The 24,310-nt window shown below is 38.0% G+C and overlaps 1 protein-coding gene across 18 annotated transcripts in view; it reads left to right on the top strand.

Moving 5' to 3' along the window:
• Nucleotides 1-24,310, top strand: part of LOC126334957 (kinesin-like protein unc-104) — a 331,002-nt gene that overhangs the window by 192,319 nt on the left and 114,373 nt on the right. For all 18 annotated transcript variants that reach the window (XM_049997727.1, XM_049997726.1, XM_049997724.1 and 15 more), the window contains 4 exons: nt 2,330-2,463; nt 2,584-2,896; nt 16,584-16,622; nt 17,607-17,809. In XM_049997727.1, coding sequence (XP_049853684.1) covers nt 2,330-2,463; nt 2,584-2,896; nt 16,584-16,622; nt 17,607-17,809 — 689 coding nt within the window. The remainder of the gene's footprint in view (nt 1-2,329; nt 2,464-2,583; nt 2,897-16,583; nt 16,623-17,606; nt 17,810-24,310) is intronic.

Genomic DNA, 24,310 nt, shown 5'->3' with positions numbered 1-24,310 from the left:
AAAAACCTACTTGTTACCAACTGTTTATCTGAAATTGTCAGCAATATGTTTGTGACTCTTACAGTGCCATCTATCACAAAGCGAAAAAAGTGGTCTAACTAAAACATTCGTATTTCTTTATGTACTACATGAATATGTAATAAAAAATCGGGGTTCCTATTTTTTTAAAAAATGCAGTTGATATCCGTTTGACCTATGGCGGCGCTGTCTAGCGGGCCAACCGTAGCACCATCTGGTTTCCCCCTTCAAGCTAGACAAGTTTCGTTCTTTGTAGTTTTTTCGTTTGATGCTTATTTCGTGAGATATTTGGCCCAGTCACGATCAATGGACCACCCTGTATATAGTACGAAAAATATATAGCCTGTGCGTGTCAGATTGTTCAGTAGAGTATCATGTAAAAATTTGAAGTGAATTGGTCAAGTACTTTTCGAGATCTTTGATAACAACGCTAAACAATGACTTTTCTTTACTAATGTAGATTTTTGTATGTAGGAATGTCAGGAGACAATAGTGTGTGTGTGGGGGGGGGGGGCGCATGTCCTAGCTCAGAAGATGAAATTTAACCAAAAGTAAGCAGTTTACCATTTTTTGTTTGCTGCTCAGCACCACCTCCATTTAATGAGTAATTACTTCTCTTTGTAATTACAGCCCATCCTGAATTTTCTGTAATTAAACATGTTAACAACCCTACGTATGTTGAATATGATAAGACTGGACACTAACATAATTTTTCGGTTTTATAGGGAACTGACCTCCAACCTTATAGAATATGTGTGTTTGTTTATTTTTTTGGGGTTATACCTCAAATGAGTACTACCTCCTCCTACTTTCTCTTTCTGTTCTTCTTCTAGAGGAGGTATACACCGACCATGTTCTAGCGAATTATGATTATCTGTTACACCCTAGGAACCTACCCTTCCTCTGTCAACATAAGTTGCAAATACAGGCCACACTTTTTTTTCTAAATTTTGGCTTGGAAATTCAAGATGTGTCTGTAACTGAGATTTTTCTCTTCAGATCATAAATCATCATTTTCAAAATGAAATGTATACATATATTGTGGTTTTAAACTGATACCATTACAAGTTACTGCATTGTAACAGCATGAGCACTTACAATAATACCAGCTGTGAGGCTTTCTGCCTATGGGGGCTGGGGAGGGGGGTTGAGAGAGGGGGGGGGGGGGGTTAGTGGTTTCCAGTTAAAAACTACATACAGTGGCAATTTTTGTCCATGAGCTGTAATACTCTACATCACTGTGCACTGCTGCCTTTCTGCACCACATGTACATTGCACACTGTGTAATAGTACATTATTTATTACTTAAGTGTTGTTCTGCATATCAGAATAGGCCAGCACTTGGTCTGCATTCCCTATTTTTGAATTAAATAAAAAATTTTTAGTGGAAGTTGGAATATATAATACTGAAAAGATATCCATCTGTTTTCGTAACCTTGAGCTCTTTTTTGCTCAGTTGTAGTTCTGTGAGGAACAGCTAGATTATTTCGATGCATAAATCACCGAACTCACCCATATGGAACTTTAAATTCCATTGGTGAAACTTTTCTGTTATGGAGGATTCATTTCCATATGGACCCAATTGCTCTTCACTGCCCAATTGTTATGTAGGAGTGTCGACGTAATTACTGTCTGCATCATCTACCTAGTAGTAGTACTTCATATTTGGAGATATGTTAGCTGTTTTATCTGGAACTCAAGCCACAGGATGTACTGATGAAACTGATGAAGTGTTCGTATATTTCATAATCGTGTGTGTGTGTGTGTGTGTGTGTGTGAGAGAGAGAGAGAGAGAGAGAGAGAGAGAGAGAGAGAGAGAGAGAGAGAAGTCACCATTAGTTATGTGGAATTTGAAGAGGGGGAGGGAGAAAGGTGCATCTAGAAGTACTTTCTAACTGAACTTTCTTGTGAATTTAAAATTGTGGCAGATTTACTTTTTACCATTGCATCATGTGAAAACTTTAGGTCTGGCTTATACTCATGCTAATACTGTACTTAAAATCTTCACTGTATCTATGTATAAATTACTTTTATTTTATTTGCTCATTTAGGCTGCCAATTATCCCACAGTTAACAAACATTGTGATTTGTACGTTCATCATGTACAAAACATCTTTATAGTATCGCTAGCAGCTAGTTATGGATTATTGAAAAAAACTGCTCCCGATGTACAGTTCTGACGGTTTTGATGTTTGTCTTGTGAGTTACATGTGTAACTATATAAATATTGTACATAGAAACAAATTTGTTGTTGTGCTTTGTTATATATATTTCAAGTGATTATAGTTGTTGCTGTTATTGTTGTTTTTAGAGCTCAATGAAACATGGGAAGAAAAACTTAAGAGGACTGAGGTAATTAGACTACAGAGGGAGGCTGTATTTGCTGAGATGGGTGTTGCTGTGAAAGCAGATGGAAACACAGTGGGCGTCTTCTCTCCGAAAAAGGTCAGCATGCCAAATGAAACACTAAGTTAAAAAAAAAAAGTCTTGCTTTAACAAATGACATTTGATCAAGAAGAATGCATGTAACAGATTGGAGTATATATTATATGTTAATGTTTGCAGACGCCACATCTTGTGAATCTTAATGAGGATCCTTCAATGTCTGAGTGCCTAATATATTACATAAAAGATGGATGCACTCGGGTAGGCTCAGCGGAAGCCAGTATTCCGCAAGATATCCAACTCAGTGGTTCACATATTCTTAAAGAACACTGTGTCTTTGAGAATAATGATGGTGTCATCACAATGACACCAAAAGAAGGAGCCCTTTGCTACATCAATGGCCGTGAGGTCACAGAAACGACAGTTTTAAAAACAGGTTCCAGAGTCATTCTTGGAAAGAACCATGTATTTCGTTTTAATCATCCAGATCAAGGTGAGATATTTAACTGAGTTGTAGAAACACTTCTAGCTAAGTACTTGACTTATTTTTACCTAACAGTTTGTGTCCACTTCATAGAAACCTTAAGGTACATATCCCATTTTGATTGTTGACCAGTCGTTTACCTTTCTAGGCCCCAAGATACGGTTCATTAGCACTGCACATTCTTTCACTCTTACGTCTGTTACCTAATGTCTCATGTGCATTGCTTCAGAAACTTTGATCATGGTCAAAATCATATTGCATACATCATTTTGAAAATTTTAAAAATATTCTTAGCATATATTTTGGGTTATGAGAAATTTCCTGTAATCAATTGCCACCCCAGCCCATTAACTTCAACATTTTGCACCTATATCAGCTTTACTATTTTCTTATGAATATAATAGAGGGAAGCATTCCAAGTGGGAATGCCTTTACAAATGTCTGCTTGTGTCTGTATGTGCGGATGGATATGTGTGTGTGCGCGAGTGTATACCTGTCTTTTTTTTCCCCCCTAAGGTAAGTCTTTCCACTCCCAGGATTGGAATGACTCCTTACCCTCTCCCTTAAAACCCACACCCTTTCGTCTTTCCCTCTTTCCTGATGAAGCAACCGTTGGTTGCGAAAGCTTGAATTTTGTGTGTATGTTTGTGTTTGTTTGTGTATCTATCAACTTGCCAGCACTTTTGTTTGGTAAGTCACATCATCTTTGTTTTTAGATATATTTTTACTATTTTCTTATATTTCTGTCATTGTTATTATTCCCTCTTAATTCTTCCCCCACCCTCTGGACCTACCACCATCTTTTCTTTGCATTCTTTTTTTAATAAAAAAATTCCACTATAATTCTTTGACAGTTCATGTTCTACCTCCCATTTTCTGATTTCTTTAATCTGTTGGTAACCAGTGATATGCTGCGAAAAAGTGGGAAGTAAAAGGTGAGAGCAGAGATCAACTGAATTTTTCTTTAGTGCACAGTTCAACAATACATCCATCCACAACAATAAAATCAAAGTGGTGGAATTCATAAATATTATAAAAAGGTAGAATAGTTAATGACCTTGGAAGCAAAATGGAAAAACAGGTAGTCAGGGAATGTAGTTTCTTATGTTTTATGGTGATAATTAGTAATAATTTACTTCATCTATTTAAATTTCTAGTCCCTATGCAAATAGCACACCAATGTATCCCCCTAAGATGTGTATGAGTAACATGTGAGAAGAAGATAATTCAATTTCTTGTAGCTGAAACTGCTTCAGTTGCTCTTTGGATGAAGTGAAAGTTAACAGCTGAGGTTTATCACCTCAAAAGACTAAGAGTGGGTATAAATTAGGAACTATTCGCTGTGAAAGCAAGGGAAGAGAAACTCCACTGAATTATGCGAATTGCAAATAATGACTATAAAAAATTTCTTGGTCTTTTAACTTCCATTCCTCATATTTCCATTTAATAAACTCTCAGCCAATGTGCTTCTCTAAAATTCTGATTATATTCCAACTCATATTCTGCCTAGTGCAAATGAGCACATTACTCTAAAACTAATCTGTGAGAGATTTAAATAGTGATAGAATGCATATTTTATTGCAAGATTTTATGAGTGAGTTCCTTCCTTGTTAGATAAGACTGATAGTTGTCTGTTAAATCCTCTAGTAATGAATTGTAGTTGCCTTGTAATCATTCTCCCATTTACAAGTCTGTTTTTCAGTTACTTTTATTATTATGTGATAGAACCATAATCACACATTTGCTTGTTCAGTAGCCTTCTGTATATTTTTCCCTTGCTTAGATAGGCTGACGATAAAATCCACTACTTTCCGTACCTCACTCTAATAATGGTACCCTTATAGGATCACGGTGTTGTCCATCTGTCTATCTATGGTCCCTTGGTGGTATAAAAAATTTAAGCTTCTAAGACAGTGCAGGTCATTTATGTCACACATTTTGATACTCACAAACTCACCCCATGACAACCCACAAATGAACTATCTATATGCATACCATATATACTCGAATAATCCACACCCTCAAATAATCCATGCGCCCTAATTTTGAGGGAGGGAATTTCTTTTTTTTTATGCTTTAATTTGTTTTATTTACAAAAAAATTATTATAACGTAATGATGTGTTCAAAATTATATGTAATATCAATTGGTTTTAAGAAACACGTCATAAATTCCACATGCTATTTTACAGGTTGATAAACCACTAAAATGTAACAGATTTGCGTAATCCAGCTGGCTGGCTGGCGGGTCTGCCAGCTGGCCTGTTAGCTGGGTGGCCTGCCGGCCAGCCAGCTGGGGAACATTGTCCCCACCACCCAGGACTCTAGGTCTGCCTACAATAGCTAAAGAAAAAAGAAATGTGAATTCTTATTTTTAAGAATTTAATGTTAATACTGTATGAACAATATATTTCAGTCAATACGTATGCTCCTTTACCTCTCCATCCATCATCACTTTCGCCGTCATCACTAGTGGGAGGATAATTATTGTCTTCACCATCTTCCCATAGAGTGTCGTCCTCTATTCCATCCAATGAATTTGTGATAGCACATTTTTTGAAGAATTTTTCCACCAGTAGTTGCGGAATGGAGTCCCATGCACTTTTCACCCTTTTCTGTGACAAATCCGATCGTTTGATTTTTCAACTCGGTGTGGACTTGGGGTTTTCATCAGCCAACCATAGCATATATTGCTGTTTAAGTGCAGCTTTGAATGACCGATTTATACACACATCTAGTGGTTGTAGTCTGGATGTTAGGCCTCCAGGGATAATGGCCAAGTTAGTTTTCCCTTTTTGTAATTTGTCTCGACTTCCTTGGTTGTATGTCCATAAGAGTCGTCCATGACCAACATATTACAAAATTCATGAACACACCAGCACAACATTGCCAAACTTGCGTCATCCAGTCAGTCACAAGTTCATTGTCCATCCAACCTTTTGGATTCGCTTTCACTAATGTGCCTTTCACTGATATTTTCGGAATAGTTTTTCGTTTTAAATATCGCGTAAAATGGTAGCTTCCATCCGTCGCCAGTTACACACAAGGTCACTGTACACCTTTGCTTTTCACGGCCACCAGTTCATATCATGATGATAGATTCTTCTTTGCTGTTCACAGTGTTGTTGAGTGGCATCTCAAAATAGACTGGCATTTGATCCGCATTACCAATTTGCGATAATATATAGGACTCTTTGTGTCGCAATTTATCACATGATGATCAAAGTGCACTATTTTTTCTCGTAATCACCTGGAAGCCGTTGAGCAATGGTAGTTTTCCTCTGGAATCGTAATCCATTTTGGTTGAAAAATCTTGATAGCCAGCCCAGGCTAGCTTTGAAACTGGTAATGCCTAGTTCTTTGGCTAAAGCCAGTGCTTTAACTTGGCACATATCACTCGTCATCGCACATCCGTATTGGCGTTTCTTATCTACATAATCACAGAGTCATTTTTCAAGGTCTGAATGCTTTGCTTTTTGGCAGACGGACTGCGCAGCAACTACCGTTAGTTTCTTGAAGCTGTGTTTCTTTTTTTCGCCAGTCACAAATACAACTTTTCCTCACATCGTACTTTCTTCCCGCTGCAGCATTTCCAATGTTCTCAGTTTCTTCAATAATTTACAGTTTTTCTTTAGCAGTGTACGAGTGATAACGAGAAAATGTAGTCATAATTAACAAGTTTGAGGACATTGTTAATACTTGACTTGTAACATGCTACTGACATGTCACAGACTGAGGCCACAAACATGGAATTGTATAATGTGATCTATTATTGGAGGCGGAGCAGGACCAACCTTGTTTTGAGTAATCTGCACACTTCAGTTTTTCGTCCTTAAATTCAGGAAAAAACATTCTCGGATTATTCGAGTATATATGGTATTGTGAAGAACCCTCAGAGTGCAAACACTGCTCACAGTTATCAGGTTTTTTTGGTATTATATACATCCTGCAGTTAACTTGTGTCCTCATAGAAAAACTGAGTGTGTGAGTAATTTTGGTCAGTTATTTTTTTATAATTATTCCAAATGTACAGGTTGACTTCTCAATGCGTGTGAAAATAAAATGACGTACATCTAATTAAGAAAGGAAACAAAAAGTTATGTACCATTTTTCAAGCTGTGTAATATTTAGAGCTCCTGCTCAGATGAGTCCTTCGTTATCTGAAGCGATTCCCTGAGCGGTTTACGAGCTCTCGACCAGTGTTTCCCTCATTCTCGTCTGGTGATGGCTATCCAGGAGTCCCTGCATACTCTTACCCGTTGCGGCAGATATGTGGTCTTTGTTTAAATATTTTTCTGAACCCACAAATGACAAATCAGACAAACGTAAATTTACTAATTCATACATGAAACGATCACATTGTAAAGGTTTCATGGAGCCACTCCATTTAAACTGAGCATGTTCATCACAAAGTGTGCTACATGAGCTTTGCATGGATCCAAGGACAGATTAAAGGGGGTGGGGTGGGGTGGGGGTGGGGTGGGGGGGGGGGGAGACAATCATCTCAAATGGTAATTTTTGTAATCTGCTCCAAAGTTAAGCACATGAATGTAGGGTCTTGGTCAGTGGATTTAGTCATTTAATTCAGTATTCCCCAAACCACCTTGGTTTGTGTGCCTGAGTTAATGTACTAGCTGTACCAGTGACTTGTGCTCTCCCTCCTGCTCAAATTCTGGGCACCACATATTAGCAGGGCTCCCCCATCTGCTGCAGCAGCATGCACATCACGTTTCCCTTAGGGCACTATCTGCTTTGTTCCTTTTGTTTTCATTGATACATTTGGTAGACTGCTTGCCCAGAATTGAGGAGTACATCCAAACAGTTTGTGCCACTTCGCGTGATGCCACCAAGAAGTGCTTCTTTGCAGTGACCGAGCCTTCACACAGCACAGTACGGTATGTGCTCTAATGCGCAATTAGTGCAAAACTCAATTGGTATCATTACAGGAGTTGTCTCTTTTTGTACAGCTTTGCCAAAAAGAAATTCTGTGCTCATAAAGTATGTAGGGTACCAGCTACCATATTTACTCGAATCTAAGCCGCACCTGAAAAGTGAGACTCGAAATCAAGGGAAAAAAAATTTCCCGAATCTAAGCCGCACCTGAAATTTTGAGACTCGAAATTCAAGGGGGGAGAAAAGTTTTAGGCCACACCTTCAAATCGAAACAAAGTTGGTCCATTATAATATGAGACACAATTTAGGCCGAATGAATGACTATACAGCTACAGCAGTTTGGTTTGAGTCGTAAGCTTAGCAGTTAAGCTTTACCAGGTAGCCATTGCTATTTGTCAGGTGCTCCGTCCGTATTTATACAGGTACCCTTCGTTTTTCACGTGCTTCATCTCGTTTGAATTGATTGCTTATTTTTCTTTGATCTGATAAGTGCCATTCTCTTTGTTACAGGTGTTTACGTCACTCTAAGCTGAAAATGTATTACTGTACTGTGTCATGCATTGTTTGTCGCATTCTGATAATGAGTCTCTACAGCCTGTCACCACTCATGGCGTGGCTTGCTTTTGTGCATGCTACAGCCGCTTACAATTAATAATAATCAAAAAAATAAAAAATAAAGAGAGAGAGAGAGAGAGAGAGAGATCAATCGTCTCATTAGCAAAACAATGGCAAGAGACTGCTATTTGTTGCTGCTGCTTTCTTTGATAATGATCAACAAGAACCAAATAATAGACTGCATATGATAGATGATGTTCTGAACGAGAGTTTAGCAAATAATTTTCTCCATTTGAAAATCTTTGCAGGCGCCTCTTTAGTACATTACATTCTGCACAGAAATAAGAGTCATCCTAGATTTAAAAATCTGGTCAATTGTCGTGCTTCATTTCTGACTGTATCACTATTAGGCATAAGAATAATACGAATATAAACATGACATGATATGTATATCCTTCCGCATTTGCTGTTGTCTCACTCTAGTTTTGTAGTTTATTAGGCAGACAGGATTTAAATAAGATCACAGCAAACACGAAAGAATACATGGCAAAATATTTATATTCGTATTATACTTATAGTGAAGAGAATACTGCATGTGATTCACAATTCATAAAAGTTCATATTTGCAACCATCTCTTCTCCTAGGTAGGAAAAAATTCAGAACATAGAGTTGGCCATATTGACAAACATCCCAAACTGTCTTTCCAGTCGGATTTTTGTAGTACATTGAAATGCTGCTACATTCGAAGATTAACAATACGGAATTTGTATTTACTTCATTGGATAATCTATGAAAATGCAGTGGTCGAAAATTGAGGCGGAGAAAGAAGCTCATCTTCCACCTTCTTTTTTTAATTTATTTACTGGCACAGAGGTTTTGGCGCCAGTATTTATCTTTGTGCCTGCAAAGCATGCCTGTGTAGTGCCACATATATTAGACAGCAGAAGTTAGTTGTGGTGGCACCTACCAGCATTATTCACAACTTCCGCTTACTTTGCACTTGATTCTAAGCCACTGGCTGTTTATTTGGATTACAAAAACTGGAATAAAAGTGCGGCTTAGATTCGAGTAAATATGGTAGTCTCTATGTATGAAACAAGGTGGGTAGAAAGACATCTATCTGTAAAGTTTTTTGTAAAAAAACATTGAAAAAATAGTGTCATCCCTTGAGGAAATTGCAGTGCTCACATTTTTTCAAGCAATACCTCCAGCATAACAGCTAGGACCCTTTTATATGCAATCGTTCTCAGTTTTGAAAACAAAGTGAGAAAATGTGGTTGCATAGTTTGGCCTGCTATATAATCAAGCAAAAATACTGGCAGATGATATAGTAAGCACCATTCAAAGACCCAGGATCATGTCTCAACTAGTTAACAGGCCGAACTCTGCTCCATCAAGTACAGAAAGCTGTTTCAGGGTGAATGTCTTTGTTCCTAATCCTGACACAATAAACACTGATCTAGAAAATAGCTTTTCTAAAGACATTCCCAGTACCTGTAATCCCAACAAACTTCTACCAAAAATCTGCTCATCTTCAACAATGTCCTTGGAGACAGTTATTAGGTATGCAGAAACTCAGGCTACAAATTACTACAAAGTAATTGGAGACAATGTAAGAGACTGTATGTCTAATCTGAAGGTAGATATCAAGCTGTGAGTGGCAAAATGGAGAAGGGAAGATGCAAACAAAACACTTCTGCCAGGCTGTACAGCTGAGTGTTTGCAGTTTTCCAGAAATTTTTCCTACAATTAGATCTTTGATGTTGATCCTTTCCTGTGTCAACTGCAACAGCAAAAAGATCTTTCTCGACACTCAAACTCATTAAGAATTCGTTGAAAAACTGCTGTGGGCAAAACTGCTTAACAGGGCTTGCTTTGTTGTATGTCCACAGACACATCATAATTAACAAAGAAAAAAATTGTAGATAGGTATATTGCGAATGACAGAAAGAACAGAAAGGATATGTTTTCTTAAATACAGATAATATAATGACAGTTGTCCTTCTGTTATGGAACGATGAGTAACTAACATCCATACTCATAGATTACAGTTTCATATAAAAACTGAAAAAAAGTGTGAATCAGATGCTAATATGCATAAAGTATGCCAAATATACACTGTATATGTAGAGAACTAAAATGAAAAATACAAACATGATTGTTTTTTGGTACAAAGATCTTTGCCATATTTTTATCACTCATTGTATCAACGAAACACAATATTACATTCAAAACTATCCCTGCAAGTATACTTTGAGCTACTGTAATGATATAATTTCAGTCCCACTTTTTACATTGCACTTCTTTGGAAGTATTAGTCTCAAATACATTGTTTTTATAACATAATCAATATGGATATTGCATTTTTATTCCTACTAAGTTTGTTTAAAATGAGTTTCATAGTGAATAACATTGAAAATAAAAATTTAAAACGAGTTCTTGAGTATCTATTCAAGGCTGTACAATTGTTACTTTCAAAATATAAGTATATATCCATTTACATTATATTGTCAATAATTGATTATTTTCATTGTTATATATGTATATATGCATTCATGAAATAAGTAGCAAAAATTTAACTGTCAACAAATTAAGAACTACATTTTTAAAAGTATTTTGTACCAATTTTAGTTTATTTGCTTTCAATTTGCCTATCAGCTCTGTTTTTACAAAAGGCTTATGACCTTTTTGCTGTGTGTTAACAATTATGTAAAAGTAAATAAAATAGAAAGAAACTTCCACATGGGAAAAATATATTAAAAACAAAGATTCCAAGACTTACCAAGCGGGAAAGCGCCGGCAGACAGGCACATGAACAAAACACACAAACACACACACAGAATTACTAGCTTTCGCAACCGATGGTTGCTTCTTCAGGAAGGAGAGGGAAAGACGAAAGGATGTGGGTTTTAAGGGAGAGGGTAAGGAGTCATTCCAATCCCGGGAGCGGAAAGACTTCCCTTAGGGGAAAAAAAGGACAGCTGTATACTCGCACACACACACACACACACACACACACACACACACACACACATATCCATCCACACATACACAGACACAAGCGGACATATTTAAAGGCAAAGAGTAAGGGCAGAGATGTCAGTCGAGGCGGAAGTACAGAGGCAAAGAAGTTGTTGAAAGACAGGTGAGGTATGAGCGGCGGCAACTTGAAATTAGGGGAGGTTGAGGCCTGGCGGATATCGAGAAGAGAGGATATACTGAAGGGCGAGTTCCCATCTCCGGAGTTCGGATAGGTTGGTGTTGGTGGGAAGTATCCAGATAACTCGGATGGTGTAACACTGTGCCAAGATGTGCTGGCCGTGCATCAAGGCATGTTTAGCCACAGGGTGATCCTCATTACCAACAAACACTGTCTGCCTGTGTCCATTCATGCGAATGGACAGTTTGTTGCTGGTCATTCCCACATAGAAAGCGTCACAGTGCAGGCAGGTCAGTTGGTAAATCACGTGGGTGCTTTCACACGTGGCTCTCCCTTTGATCGTGTACACCTTCCGGGTTACAGGACTGGAGTAGGTGGTGGTGGGAGGGTGCATAGGACAGGTTTTACACCGGGGGCGGTTGCAAGGGTAGGAGCCAGAGGGTAGGGAAGGTGGTTTGGGGATTTCATAGGGATGAACCAAGAGGTTACGAAGGTTAGGTGGACGGCGGAAAGACACTCTTGGTGGAGTGGGGAGGATTTCATGAAAGACACTCTTGGTGGAGTTATCTGGATACTTCCCACCAACACCAACCTATCCGAACTCCGGAGATGGGAACTCGCCCTTCAGTATATCCTCTCTTCTCGATATCCGCCAGGCCTCAACCTCCGCTAATTTCAAGTTGCCGCCGCTCATACCTCACTTGTCTTTCAACAACTTCTTTGCCTCTGTACTTCCGCCTCGACTGACATCTCTGCCCTTACTCTTTGCCTTTAAATATGTCCGCTTGTGTCTGTGTATGTGTGGATGGATATGTGTGTGTGTGTGTGTGTGTGTGTGTGTGTGTGTGCGAGTATACACCTGTCCTTTTTTTCCCCTAAGGGAAGTCTTTCCGCTCCCGGGATTGGAATGACTCCTTACCCTCTCCCTTAAAACCCACATCCTTTCGTCTTTCCCTCTCCTTCCTGAAGAAGCAACCATCGGTTGCGAAAGCTAGTAATTCTGTGTGTGTGTTTGTGTGTTTTGTTCATGTGCCTGTCTGCCGGCGCTTTCCCGCTTGGTAAGTCTTGGAATCTTTGTTTTTAATACAATTATGTAAAAGAAGTTACTCAGAAAAAGGTTGTGAATGCTACACATTTCAAGAAATTTAAAACTTTTTTGTCAAAAATAAAACACATTTTTTGGAATTGTTTGATATTTTTAAATACCATTAACAGTTTAAAACAGTAGTTTTCAAATGTTTCATCCTTAACTTTCAAGGGGATGACCCCTGGGTCATCTTTGGCATCCAAAAGCTAAATAAGATCCAACAATCTACTTTTAAATATGCCTATCTGCCATTCAGTATGTCCTGTTTCCAATTCGTATTGTTATTGTTCAATTTTGATATTGAGTATTAATTTAAACCATTGATCAAAAGAACAAAATAGGGATTTTCATCTGCAAATTGTCTGTACTTTCTGCAAGTGATGTATCCGTATGCATCCTGCTTCTGACAACACTCGAAAAAGAGTATGCAAATTGGCAGTGTGTTCCTCTGGTGTATGAACTGAGATGACAATATTGTCAAGATAGTTTGAAGAAAATGGCATTTTTGCAGTCAGCTGTTCCAAGTAACATTGAAGAAATGGCATGTGTGGCAGCAAATGCTTGAACAGTCATAAGTGTCTATTAACAACAAAGACTTTCTGTGTTTCTTCATCCTGTGGAATTTGCAAGTAGGCATCACACAAATCTATCTTAGAAAAGTAATATCCTGCACCAAGCCTGTGCATGAGTTCCTCAGGGCAAGGTAATGGATAAGTGTTAACTACTGTCTTTGGGCTGACTGTAGATTTGAAGTCAACACAGACACAAATGCAACCAGAAGGCTTAGACAACAAAACAAGAGGACTTGCCCATTGACTAGCTTCAGTGGGAGCAATTACACTATTATCTTGCAATTCTTTGAATTCACTGGCTACATTGTCTCTTAAAACAATTGGAATGGGATGGGGGCAAAAAAACCTCGGCTGTGCTTTGTCGTTCAGTGTAACATGTGCTACAAAGCTTTTCCCATTCCTTCTGAAAATAGTTCAGGAAATTCTTTAAGCAAGCTAGCAGCACTGTCATTTTGGTGCAAATGTAGATGTGGAAAGTACGTTCTCATGAATGCTAAGTCTAAATAAATCAAAGGCACCTAAATTGAAAATGTTCTCACTGTCCTGGATTTCAGCACATTAAAATTCACTGTCCTAGTGTTAGATTGGTAAGTGGCAGGCAAACGACACTATCCAAGCACTGGAATTTCCTGTCTGTTGTAAGCAGTGAGGTGCTTGCTAGATTTAGAAAGGTGTGGTGAGCCTAATTGTTCATACATAGCATGATTAAGCAAAGTTTCTGAGCCACTTGTCTCTAACTGAAAGTTCACACAACAGCCAGCAATTTGTAATGAGACAAATAGTATGTTAGAACAACATTGTACAGCACTAGGGCAAGAAGGAGGCACAACCTTAATCTTAATTTTTTCAGAACCTGTTGTAGGTTTGGAAAACACAGCATTCACTGCATGTGCACAAGCCTGTTTTTCTGGGAGTGGGCAAAATTGGTGTTTTTGTGCTGTTGCAAACAAACTGCTAGATATGGCCTTTTTTTTTCCACACATGTAACACGTTGCGTTACGTGATGGGCAATCCTGACTTTTATGACAAGCAAAAATTCTAGGGCAAGATTTCATTAAGTCCACATGTCTCTTTACCTGTCTACATGGGTGTCCGCACAGCTGTGTATGCGCACATTGTTGTGGCTGCTTAGGGTGATCACGAACAAGGGGCAACTTGACCCGACAATTTGGGGCCTGGTCAGACTTACCGGCCACTATGGCACCCATGTCATATTGCTCTAAGATTCGCAACACTTGAGGCAATGATGGATCAGATTACTTTAGGATCCGTTCCCGTATTCTACTATATGGGACATTGAATGTTATTGCCTCCCTAATCAATAAATCACTGTAAAAGTTGCCACAACTACATTTAAATTTACACTTCCTAGTCATGCCTGTTAATTCTGTGTATCACTGACGATACATCTGTTCTGGCTTTTTCTGCAAGTGAAAGAACTGATATCTGGCTGCAGCTACTTGGACTTGCGGGTCGTAGTACTTGGTTAATGCAGCGATTACTTTGGCATAACTGAGTTCATCAGGAGACACTGTTTTTATGTCAACCAGAGCACTGGGGACCCTGCAATGGAAATAAAGTGTTGTAGCTTTACAGCACCTTCAACTTGATGCACTTGACAATGTGTATGGAACTGTGTCAGTTTTTTGAGCGATTCCTCTTTGGTAACGTTAAGTTGCCAGAATGTTGGTATGCTGGTCGGTGGCACTTGCTGGGCTAGTCGGTCAGTTGCTCAGCTGTTGTGCTGCCGACATTGCTAGTGCAGCCAGAACTTGTTGTGCCGTCATCAGCAAAGCAACAATTTTTTAGTTCTGAAACTGAAAAGCTTGTCTGAGATCCCATCCTCGTCACCAGTTTTTGTGTTGTCTCATTGTCACTTTAGGCTTGTACCACAGGAAGCAAAGAGAGAATGTTGTTTGATGGCCAGTATCCTCTTTCTATAACTCAACTGCATGCATGTATTACCAGGGTTTTTTATTAACATAAACAGAGTGCTACTTATTTAAGATAGTCCAGGTGTCATTCTACAACCTCTTCCATAATAGTCCTCATTAGCCTCACTGCTGGTGAAGTACAAGTCCTGCTATGCACATGACTCTAGTCCCTATGTGCTGCCTAAGACAGAGATTGTGATTGCAGCTGAGGACTTTGCTCGATGACTCATTGGATCACTGACTGATTGGGCCTCCGGTCCACAGCGACAGTCTCAATACTGGTGGTCGAGAGTGTGTTGATGGCCCGTTGCCCGAGTGTCTGTTTTTGGCCTCTCTCCTGATAGGCGCATTGCCTGCACCTACTATTGTTCTTCTTGCAATCTCTTTGCCACCTGGTGTGCTGGTGACAGTTTACACCAGCACAATTAGAATTTGTGTTATACACAGATTAGAAGGGAAAAAGATTAATACAAATAATTTGCATATAACATCAAAGTCAGCAATGAACAAAGACATATTTTAAACAAATTGGTTCATAAAGGCTTTGAGTGTCAAATTATGCCTAACTTTAACAATCAGTAATAAACTGCTTACCTATTCCAATTGCTAAAATTAACAGAATCTTTAATGCTAAAGTTACATTCTTTGATACACCCAACTATCTCATCAATCAGGGTAAAGATTACTATCTACTGAATTTGGTACAATTTCAATAATTAGTCATGACATTAACAGTGTTTTTCTAGAGCTTTCTGTTCATTGATATTACATGGGAATAATTGTACCACAGAATTGTCAGTAGTTCTCTTCCAAATTTGGTAACCATGTTTCAGCCAATCACAAACTCATAAATACACTATTACAAATTATTAAAATGTTGTGATTTTGACAATGACTCATTGTATTTACCATCAACAGACACACAATTCACAATTTTTTCATACAACATTAAATAATAAAAAAATAAATGTGAAATGTAGTAATACAATAACAGTAAAAGCAACATGATGCAGTGTATCGTGTTGTTCATTAATCAGATATGGTAGCCATACAGAAAGTGACTCTCAGACTTTTACAGTACATACGCTTTCCAGTTTCAGTTTTAAGGAACTACTGAAAAACAGTCCGCTCAATTCCTAATTTTTCTGGCAGTTTGTATATACTCATATCTAAAAGCACACCAAGTTTCACTTTTAGTAGTTATTTGTTAATTTACTGTGGATTCTTCATGCAGTCATTTTGCTGAGTACAATGACTTATCTCAACATATTGAGTGCTGCCATAGTAGCAATACATTTCTGAACCAGATCAACGTAAATATTAAGTATTGAGTATCGTGTGTGTGTGTGTGTGTGTGTGTGTGTGTGTGTGTGTGTGTGTGTGTGTGCGCACACGCATGCGTGTGCATGCGTACGTGTGTCAACTGTGCTGCGATTTAAATATCCATATTTGCAGAAATTTTTGTTTAGTACTGATCATTCCCCCTATGTTTTCAGCCCGTGAGAGAAGAGAGAAGACGATAGTGGAAAATCCTGGTAAGAGAAACCTCATTTTTTTATGAGTTAGACTACAGGTTCAAATAACAGTTTTTAAGGTGTTGGTTTAACAGTAGAAATCAGTTAATATTCTATAAATAATCGAGAAGTCAGTTCTGTAATACTTTGAATTAGTTTTTAATTTGTGTGACATACAAACAAAACAAATTCTAGATTTATATTAACAGTGAAATCAGTTCTCACTAATCTATGCACAAGGAACAAAAGTACAAATTATTATTCATCATAATCAGTTTTTAAAGAAACTGAAACATTAAAATAAGAAACAGATTGTCATTTTATTGTTATGGGTTTGCTGCAGACAAAAACAGGAAAGGGTAGAGGAAATAACAGGGATCATTTTATAGGGTGGCTGGAGGAAAAAATATAAGTGGCACAAAAGGGATTATTTCTAGAGGTTGCTATGAGGTAATCACAAATTACTCAGTGCTTCCAGAATGAAATTTTCACTCTGCAGTGGAGTGTGGAGTGTACACTGATATGAAACTTCCTGGCAGATTAAAACTGTGTGGCGGACTGATACTCTAACTCGGGACCTTTGCCTTTTGCGGACAAGTGCTCTACCAACTGAGCTACCCAAGCATGACTCACGACCCATCTGCAGAGCTTTACTTCTGCCAGTACTTTGGAAAAAGTTTGGAAGGTAGGAGATGAGGTACTGGTGGAAGTAAAGCTGTAAGGATGGGTCGTGAGTCGTGCTTGGGCACCTCAATTGGTAGAGCACTTGCCCGTGAAAGGCAAAGGTCCCGAGTTTGAGTCTCGGTCTGGCACACAGTTTTAATCTCCCAGGAAGTTTCATACTCAGAGCTTTCTCAACATCAGTGTTACATATTTTACTTTGATGGGGCAAAGTATTAGAGTATTACCTCTAAATTTATTCAATTTCTGGCAGATAAGTGAAGCTATTTTCAGTCATTTATTTACATAGTTAAAGAGCTACTTAATGATTAACTTTTATTTTAGCATCAGAAATTATTGAGAAGGCATCACCTGCAGAGACACCAGGGAATGGTGAAAATGTTGACTGGGACTTCGCTCAAGTGGAGCTATTGGAAAAACAAGGAATTGATTTGAAAGCTGAAATGGAGAAACGGCTGCTTGTCTTGGAAGAACAGTTCCGTAAAGAGAAAGAAGAAGCTGACCAGCTATTTGAAGAGCAGAGAAAGGTATGTTTAGTTTGTGTAAATGAGGACTGGCACTCAGATAACAGTTTTTTTTTTTTTTTTTTTTTTTTTTTTACATGACCACAGTTATCTAGCAGTGAACAATGTCTAATTTAAAATTGATTGAGCAGTAAATGTTTCAGCTGTATCTTCAAATATATTTGTCGTCATAAATAAGAGCATACATTAAAAAATATTACCATATAACATGAAGAAAGCTACGTTCTGTGCAGGATAAGTGTAGAATGTGCAGAAGCAAATTTCTAAAATATCGAGTAGTGTTCAATTTTTTTAAAGGCTAATCACAAATGGTACTCAAGGATTGAAAGAGGAGTTCTGAAAACACAGTTTTTGATGGTACATTGTTGAACAAATGGTTCACAGAGTGCTTGGTGTGCTAGATTTATATTAAATCAATTTATCCAGGATAAAATACAAATTTGAAGCAACAAGAACTCCATGAATCATTTATTCTTCACTAACTTTTATACTGAATCTGTACAAAGAAGCACAGTGCCAATTGTCATGGGTGAAACTGTGATATAAAATAAAGATGGGCTGTGGCAATTCTGTGACTCTAAGCCTCTACTTACATCTACATACTTGCTCTGCAAACCACTGTGAAGTACGTGCCAGTGAGTACTTCCATTGTACCAGTAATTTAGGCTTCTTCCCGTCCCATCCATGTATGGAGCATGGGAAGAATGACTGCACAAACATTGCTGTGCACACTAATAAATCTAAATTTGTCTTCAAGACCTCTACAGGAGCAATACATAAGGATGTATCGTAGTATATTCCTATACTCTGGCTGGTGAAACATGTCACTTGATAGCTCGAAAGTGGTTGGCTATACTGTGATTGTGTGGTTGCAATAGTTACCACCACACATGCCCACAACTCCGAAGTACGTTTTGTAAATGTAAGCTACGGTCAACATTTATACGTTAAGTGCAATAAAGTATGTTTTTCTAACAATGGAGAGAACGACGACGGAGACTAAGTGTTTTATAGTATATGAAACCAGGAAATAAAAACACCTGACGTTAATGCAATAGCTATGAAAAGTTGTTCCAAACTGTTACTGTAATGGCTGCACGTAAAACATTGTATAATAATGTAAACCTAAGCATATCAAAGAACACGCTATCCACAATCATAGAAAGAATTAAAGCAAAATATGCATAGCCAACCCGATTGCAGAGAGAAAGAATTAATTCTGTATACATTTACACTCACCAATTTATGATGTCAATGGTGCGATTACATCCAATTCTCCTTCTCTATCATCAGAATCGGCATCAAAATTGTCATCATCATCAAGAAAAATCATTAATTGTTGATTTTCGTTTATGATGGTATCTATAGTCCGTGCTTCTCTTATGAGTTTAGCAACATGGTCTACTTTTTTCCTCCATGAGCTAGAGTCTACAATAGCAAGACCTTCATGTAGCAGTCTTTCCACTTCTGTTGTAGTAAACATCGTATTGTTACTTCTAATGTACGCCTTGACTTCACTCCCAACCAATTCAGTTGGATTAAAATGACTGTGATAAGGTGGTAGCCCAATTACCAAGTGACCCTGTTCACTTGCAATTTCATCTACAACGTATTTAGGCATCACAGGCGTATTTTGTTTTACGAGCGAGTATAACAGCAGCTTTGTCATGCTCATGTCCACAGCAATGTCTCTTACCTGCAACCACTGCACCATAGTTTCTTTACGGTCAGTAGTGGTGGGAGTTTTATTTAAAATCATGGAATGGTATGGTGCATTGTCCATCACAAACACTGTCAGAACACTAAACTGGAGAAACAAATTTTTAAACTACCGTGAGTGGTCTGTACCCTCATGATAGCCAATTTTTTTATGGAAAAACTAAAAGTCCTTCAGGCACAAAGCTGTTCGAATATCCTGCATGGCCCACAATTAATCAAGATCCTCTTCCTGTTGACTGATGACTGCTGCTGTTCGGAATATCATCTGTCCAGTATTTCTCAACTGATTCTCCACCATTGGCCCAGGTTCTGTCTAACCATATGACTGAGTGTATGTCCTTTACTAAAATTTTGGGTAAGAAAATGGCACTAGCTGCAATGACATGAGCTTTTTCAAGTAACAGTTTTCGTCCATCTAACTTTTTAAAACGGAAGCCCATACTTTTAATTTCATGTTAAGTGACATTTTCCCCCCTGAGAAAAGTTCAATTTCTTTTAAAGAAATTAGCATCTTTTTGGGGTATTCTTTCCTTTTATAGTATCCATATCTGTGCTGATGAATTTATTGGATTGGAAAGAATCAGTATATGTAACAGGATGAGGCTGCTTTTTTTTTCCTTTCCCAGAGTACTTAAAAACGCACTGTTTCTCCCATGGGGCTTTCTTCCACATGGTTTTCTTCACTGTCATGTAAGTCTTGAAGTAGAATCCCTTTCCTTCGAACTGTTCTTTCACGCAGTCCTAGAGTTTTTGAGGTATGCGCTAAAACTTTATCAGCAGGTATCGACACATACCTGTCTAGAGAAACAAATTATTTCTCTTGCTCGTAAAACTCACACGTCCTCTGTAGCAATTACAAAGCCTGACTATTTAATGGCACTCCAAGGTGCAATGGGTTATTGCTTGGTGAATGATAACGTTTTGGTGACATTGTTTAACAAACAAACTGTAGTTGAGGCGGTAACACACCACAACAGCAGGCGTTTGTGCACTGACATACAAACTTTACACAGAAGCCACCAATGTGGTAGCGTCGACACCAGAACTGGCTTTTGTTCAGTGCTGTTATTGGTTCAGAAGAAATGGCACCTTGCATTCCTCGCTTTTGTTTGTTAGTTATATTACCATCTCTACCGTGCTTGGGGAGTGACCTTGAACTGACATGTTTCAGTTGCCTGGGTATAGATTCAGTATTTAAAAGATGACAAGGTCAGTTTTATTTTTTTCTGCATCTCCGTGATGCTCTTCCATGGGTCAAACAAACATGTGACCATTCTTGCTACCCTTCTTTGTAGATATTCAATATCCAACATTTGTTAAATTTGGTATGATTCCCACACACTTGAGAAATATTCCAGAATGGGTCACACAGTTGTTTCAGAAGCAATCCCCTTTGTATACTGATTGAGCTTCCCTAGTATTGTAGCAATGAACTACAGTCTGGCTCCTTCTTTACCTGCAGCCTATCCTATGCCATCATTCCATTTCATATCCCTACAAATTGTTACAGTTGTACGAGTTGACAGACTCCATCTACCATCTATGAGTCATTGATATTGTAATTGTAGACTATTAGGATTCTTCCCCCCCCCCCCCCCTCTCCCCCTCTCCCCCCTGAAGTGCAAAATTTTACATTTCTGACCCATTAAAGCAAGTTGCCAACACTGGCACCACTTGGAAATCTTATCAAGATCTGATCAACATTTATGCAGCTTTTCCCAGACAGTACTTCATCATGTATACTGAGCATGGTGGCACAGTTGTGAGCACACTAGACTCACATTTGGGAGGACGACAGCTCAAAACCTCATCCAGATTTAGATTTTCCGTGATTTCGCTACATCGCTCCAGACATATGCTGGGGTGGTTCCTTTGAAAGAGCATGGCCAATTTCCTTCCCCATCCTTGACACAATCTGAGCTTGTGCTCCGTCTCTAGTGACCTCGATGTCGACAAGACGTTAAACCCAATCTTCTTGTGTTGTTCCTTTCATTATAGATAACTGCGTCATCTGTGAAATGCCTGAGGTTACTATTAATATTGTCTACAAAGTCATTAAGATAAAATATGACCAGCAAGGATCCCAATACACTTATCTGAGTCACAACTGAATTTATTTCTACATGTGTCAATGACTCTCCATCCAAGATAACTTGCTGTGTCCTTCATACCGAGAAATACTCAGCCCAGTCACAAACTCTGCCTAAACTCTGTGTGATCATACTTTTGATAATAAGCATAGGTGTGACATTGAGTCAAATGCATTGTGAAAGTCAAGAAATACTGCATCAGCTTGACTGCTTTAATCCATGGCTTTCAGGATATCTTACGACAAAGACACAAGTTAGGTTTTACATGATCCATGTGTAACCTTCTACCTCCTCCTCTTCTCTATGCCCCTTTAAATGTAATTTTGATTTATGTAAGGGTAAACACCAGTTTTGTCTTCATTTTGTTGCAGCAGGCTTGTTTGTGACTACCATTTCTTTTCTTTCCTGTCTTTTCTTTCCTATATGATTTTGTAACTGATTCATATCCTTACATATAAAGTATTTAAAAAAATATAACCTGATACATACACCCTAGATGTCCTAATCAATTTCACCTGTATCTCTAGCGAATTGCCCTGCAGTTTCATTTTCATACATCTCAATGTTTATGATGTCATATCTCCAGAAATATGTTCCCTACAATGATATAACTGTGTGTAGATACATTCAGTGCCACAATTGGATATTGTCTTCAAAATATGTTATGAGTAGAGTTAGTAGCAAGTAAATAATAAATTTAAACATCATGCATGATGTGGCATTTTTTCAACACATTTCAGTGTTTATGACATGATATCACCAGAACTGTGTCATACGATGATTTAATTTTGCAGTTATGTTCAGTGATATATATGAATACTGTGTGCAAAGTGTGTTGCAAATTCAGTTGGTAGTAAAGAAGTAATGAATTAAAACATCATGCCTGATGTGACAGTTTTACTGCATGAACAGCAAAAATTAATAAGTGCTAAACTTTTTTCCTTTCATCATTTTATCAGTGAGAAAAAGTTTTATAAAGGCTCAAAATTAAGTATAAAGTTTTTTTACAGGTCGCTAAGTGTTCTCCTTCTCAGATACTGGACAAGAGAAAAAATGTCTGGGTATTCACGTGTCTTGGGTTACACTTTGTTTTCACCCCCACCTTCACCCCTTTGATAGATAGGTAGTTCTTATCCCATAGTGATTCTATCCAGACAACAAGTGAGATGTGTACCAAGTTTGGTTGAAATTGTTCTTGTGGTTTAGGAGGAGAGTGGAGCAGACATACATACATACATTCTTATAGTATGTATGGAAGTGGTCACCTTCACTCCATAAATTATTTGTGAAAAACAATTGTTTTTGAAGGGAATAGAAAGGGAAAGGGGTTATAATATGTGAAAAATTTATAACCCCTTCACATCATGGTAATGTGCAAATAAAGGGCTTATGAGATAAGTGTTCTGATTGATGAGGGAGTTGGCAGTGAATAGTGTTAAAAATGGTTCAAATGGCTCTGAGCACTATGGTACTTAACATCTATGTTCATCAGTTCCCTAGAACTTAGAACTGCTTCAACACCCAGTCATCACGAGGCAGAGAAGTGGATAGTGTAGTTAAAAATGTTACAGAAGGGAATATGTGGAACAAGACTTAAAAGTCATGAGAGATTGAAGTTGGAGAATAATGAGTGATGTACGGAGTTAGTGTATTAATAAAATTGGATCATGTGGGATGAGAGGGCCAGTTGTCTGACAAACTGCCATATAAGTCAACAGTAAATTACTGCAGTTTTCTTACCTGCAAACTGTCACATTTTCCATTTCTCAAACCCCATAAAATGAAAGTAATGTCAGCCTATGGAACACAAAACAAAAAAGTGTTAGTGTTAAAGCAGCAAGCAAGCAAATTGTCCCATTCCAGAGCAATAGGATTCAGATGCTCTTTTGGCTGTATGCCCTTTTGGCTGTTCAGGGTATAAGTTCTCTATATTTTCCCCTAATTACATAAGGCAATTGCAGGGATGTATCTTTTAAATAGGCTATCTACGTCTACACATCCAATTTCCTTTCCTATCCTTGTCTAGTTTCAACTTGTATCCAGTTACTTATAGCTTTGATATCAACAAGACATTTAACATTTTAAATCCTTCTTCCTCCCTCCATCCTTCTGCCCTCTTGAGAACAGATTTGTCAAAAAGCAACAAGAACAAACTGAAAGTAGTGTTTCTGAAAAGAACATAAACTTCCCCAACTAAATGATTAATAAATAATTCTGTAATGAATTCTAGGAGATGTATCTGAATGTTGTATAAATGAATCAAAGCAACATTGTTTGCATTTACAAATAGATTATTGTACATAGGAAACATTGTTATTGAAATAATTACTTGATTTTGGACTGAAACCCGTCACAGCTGAGTGGAAGCTAATGGCGCTACTGTCTTACTTAACAGCAAGTTGACATTACTCAGGAAAAATGAAAGGCACAAATGGGATGGCAATTTAAGATAAACAGTATTTCTTATGAAAATCTGAAAACTTTGATATTACATTTCAGCTTATTTTAGTTCATTCAGTTTTAAACAAATATAATTTTGTTTTAGCAGTGTCCAGGGCTTGTCTCTGCTTATATGATGTACCAATTTTATGATTTGGTTCTGTTATTGAAACCATTTACTTCCTGTTCTGCCAAAAATCAGTCATTCTAGCAACTAATTCATTCAGACATATTCATCATATCATCACAATGGGGG

The sequence above is a fragment of the Schistocerca gregaria genome, chromosome 2 (genome assembly GCF_023897955.1).
Source record: "Schistocerca gregaria isolate iqSchGreg1 chromosome 2, iqSchGreg1.2, whole genome shotgun sequence".
Taxonomy (NCBI): domain Eukaryota; kingdom Metazoa; phylum Arthropoda; class Insecta; order Orthoptera; family Acrididae; genus Schistocerca; species Schistocerca gregaria.
This window is presented reverse-complemented; position numbering and strand designations above follow the sequence as displayed.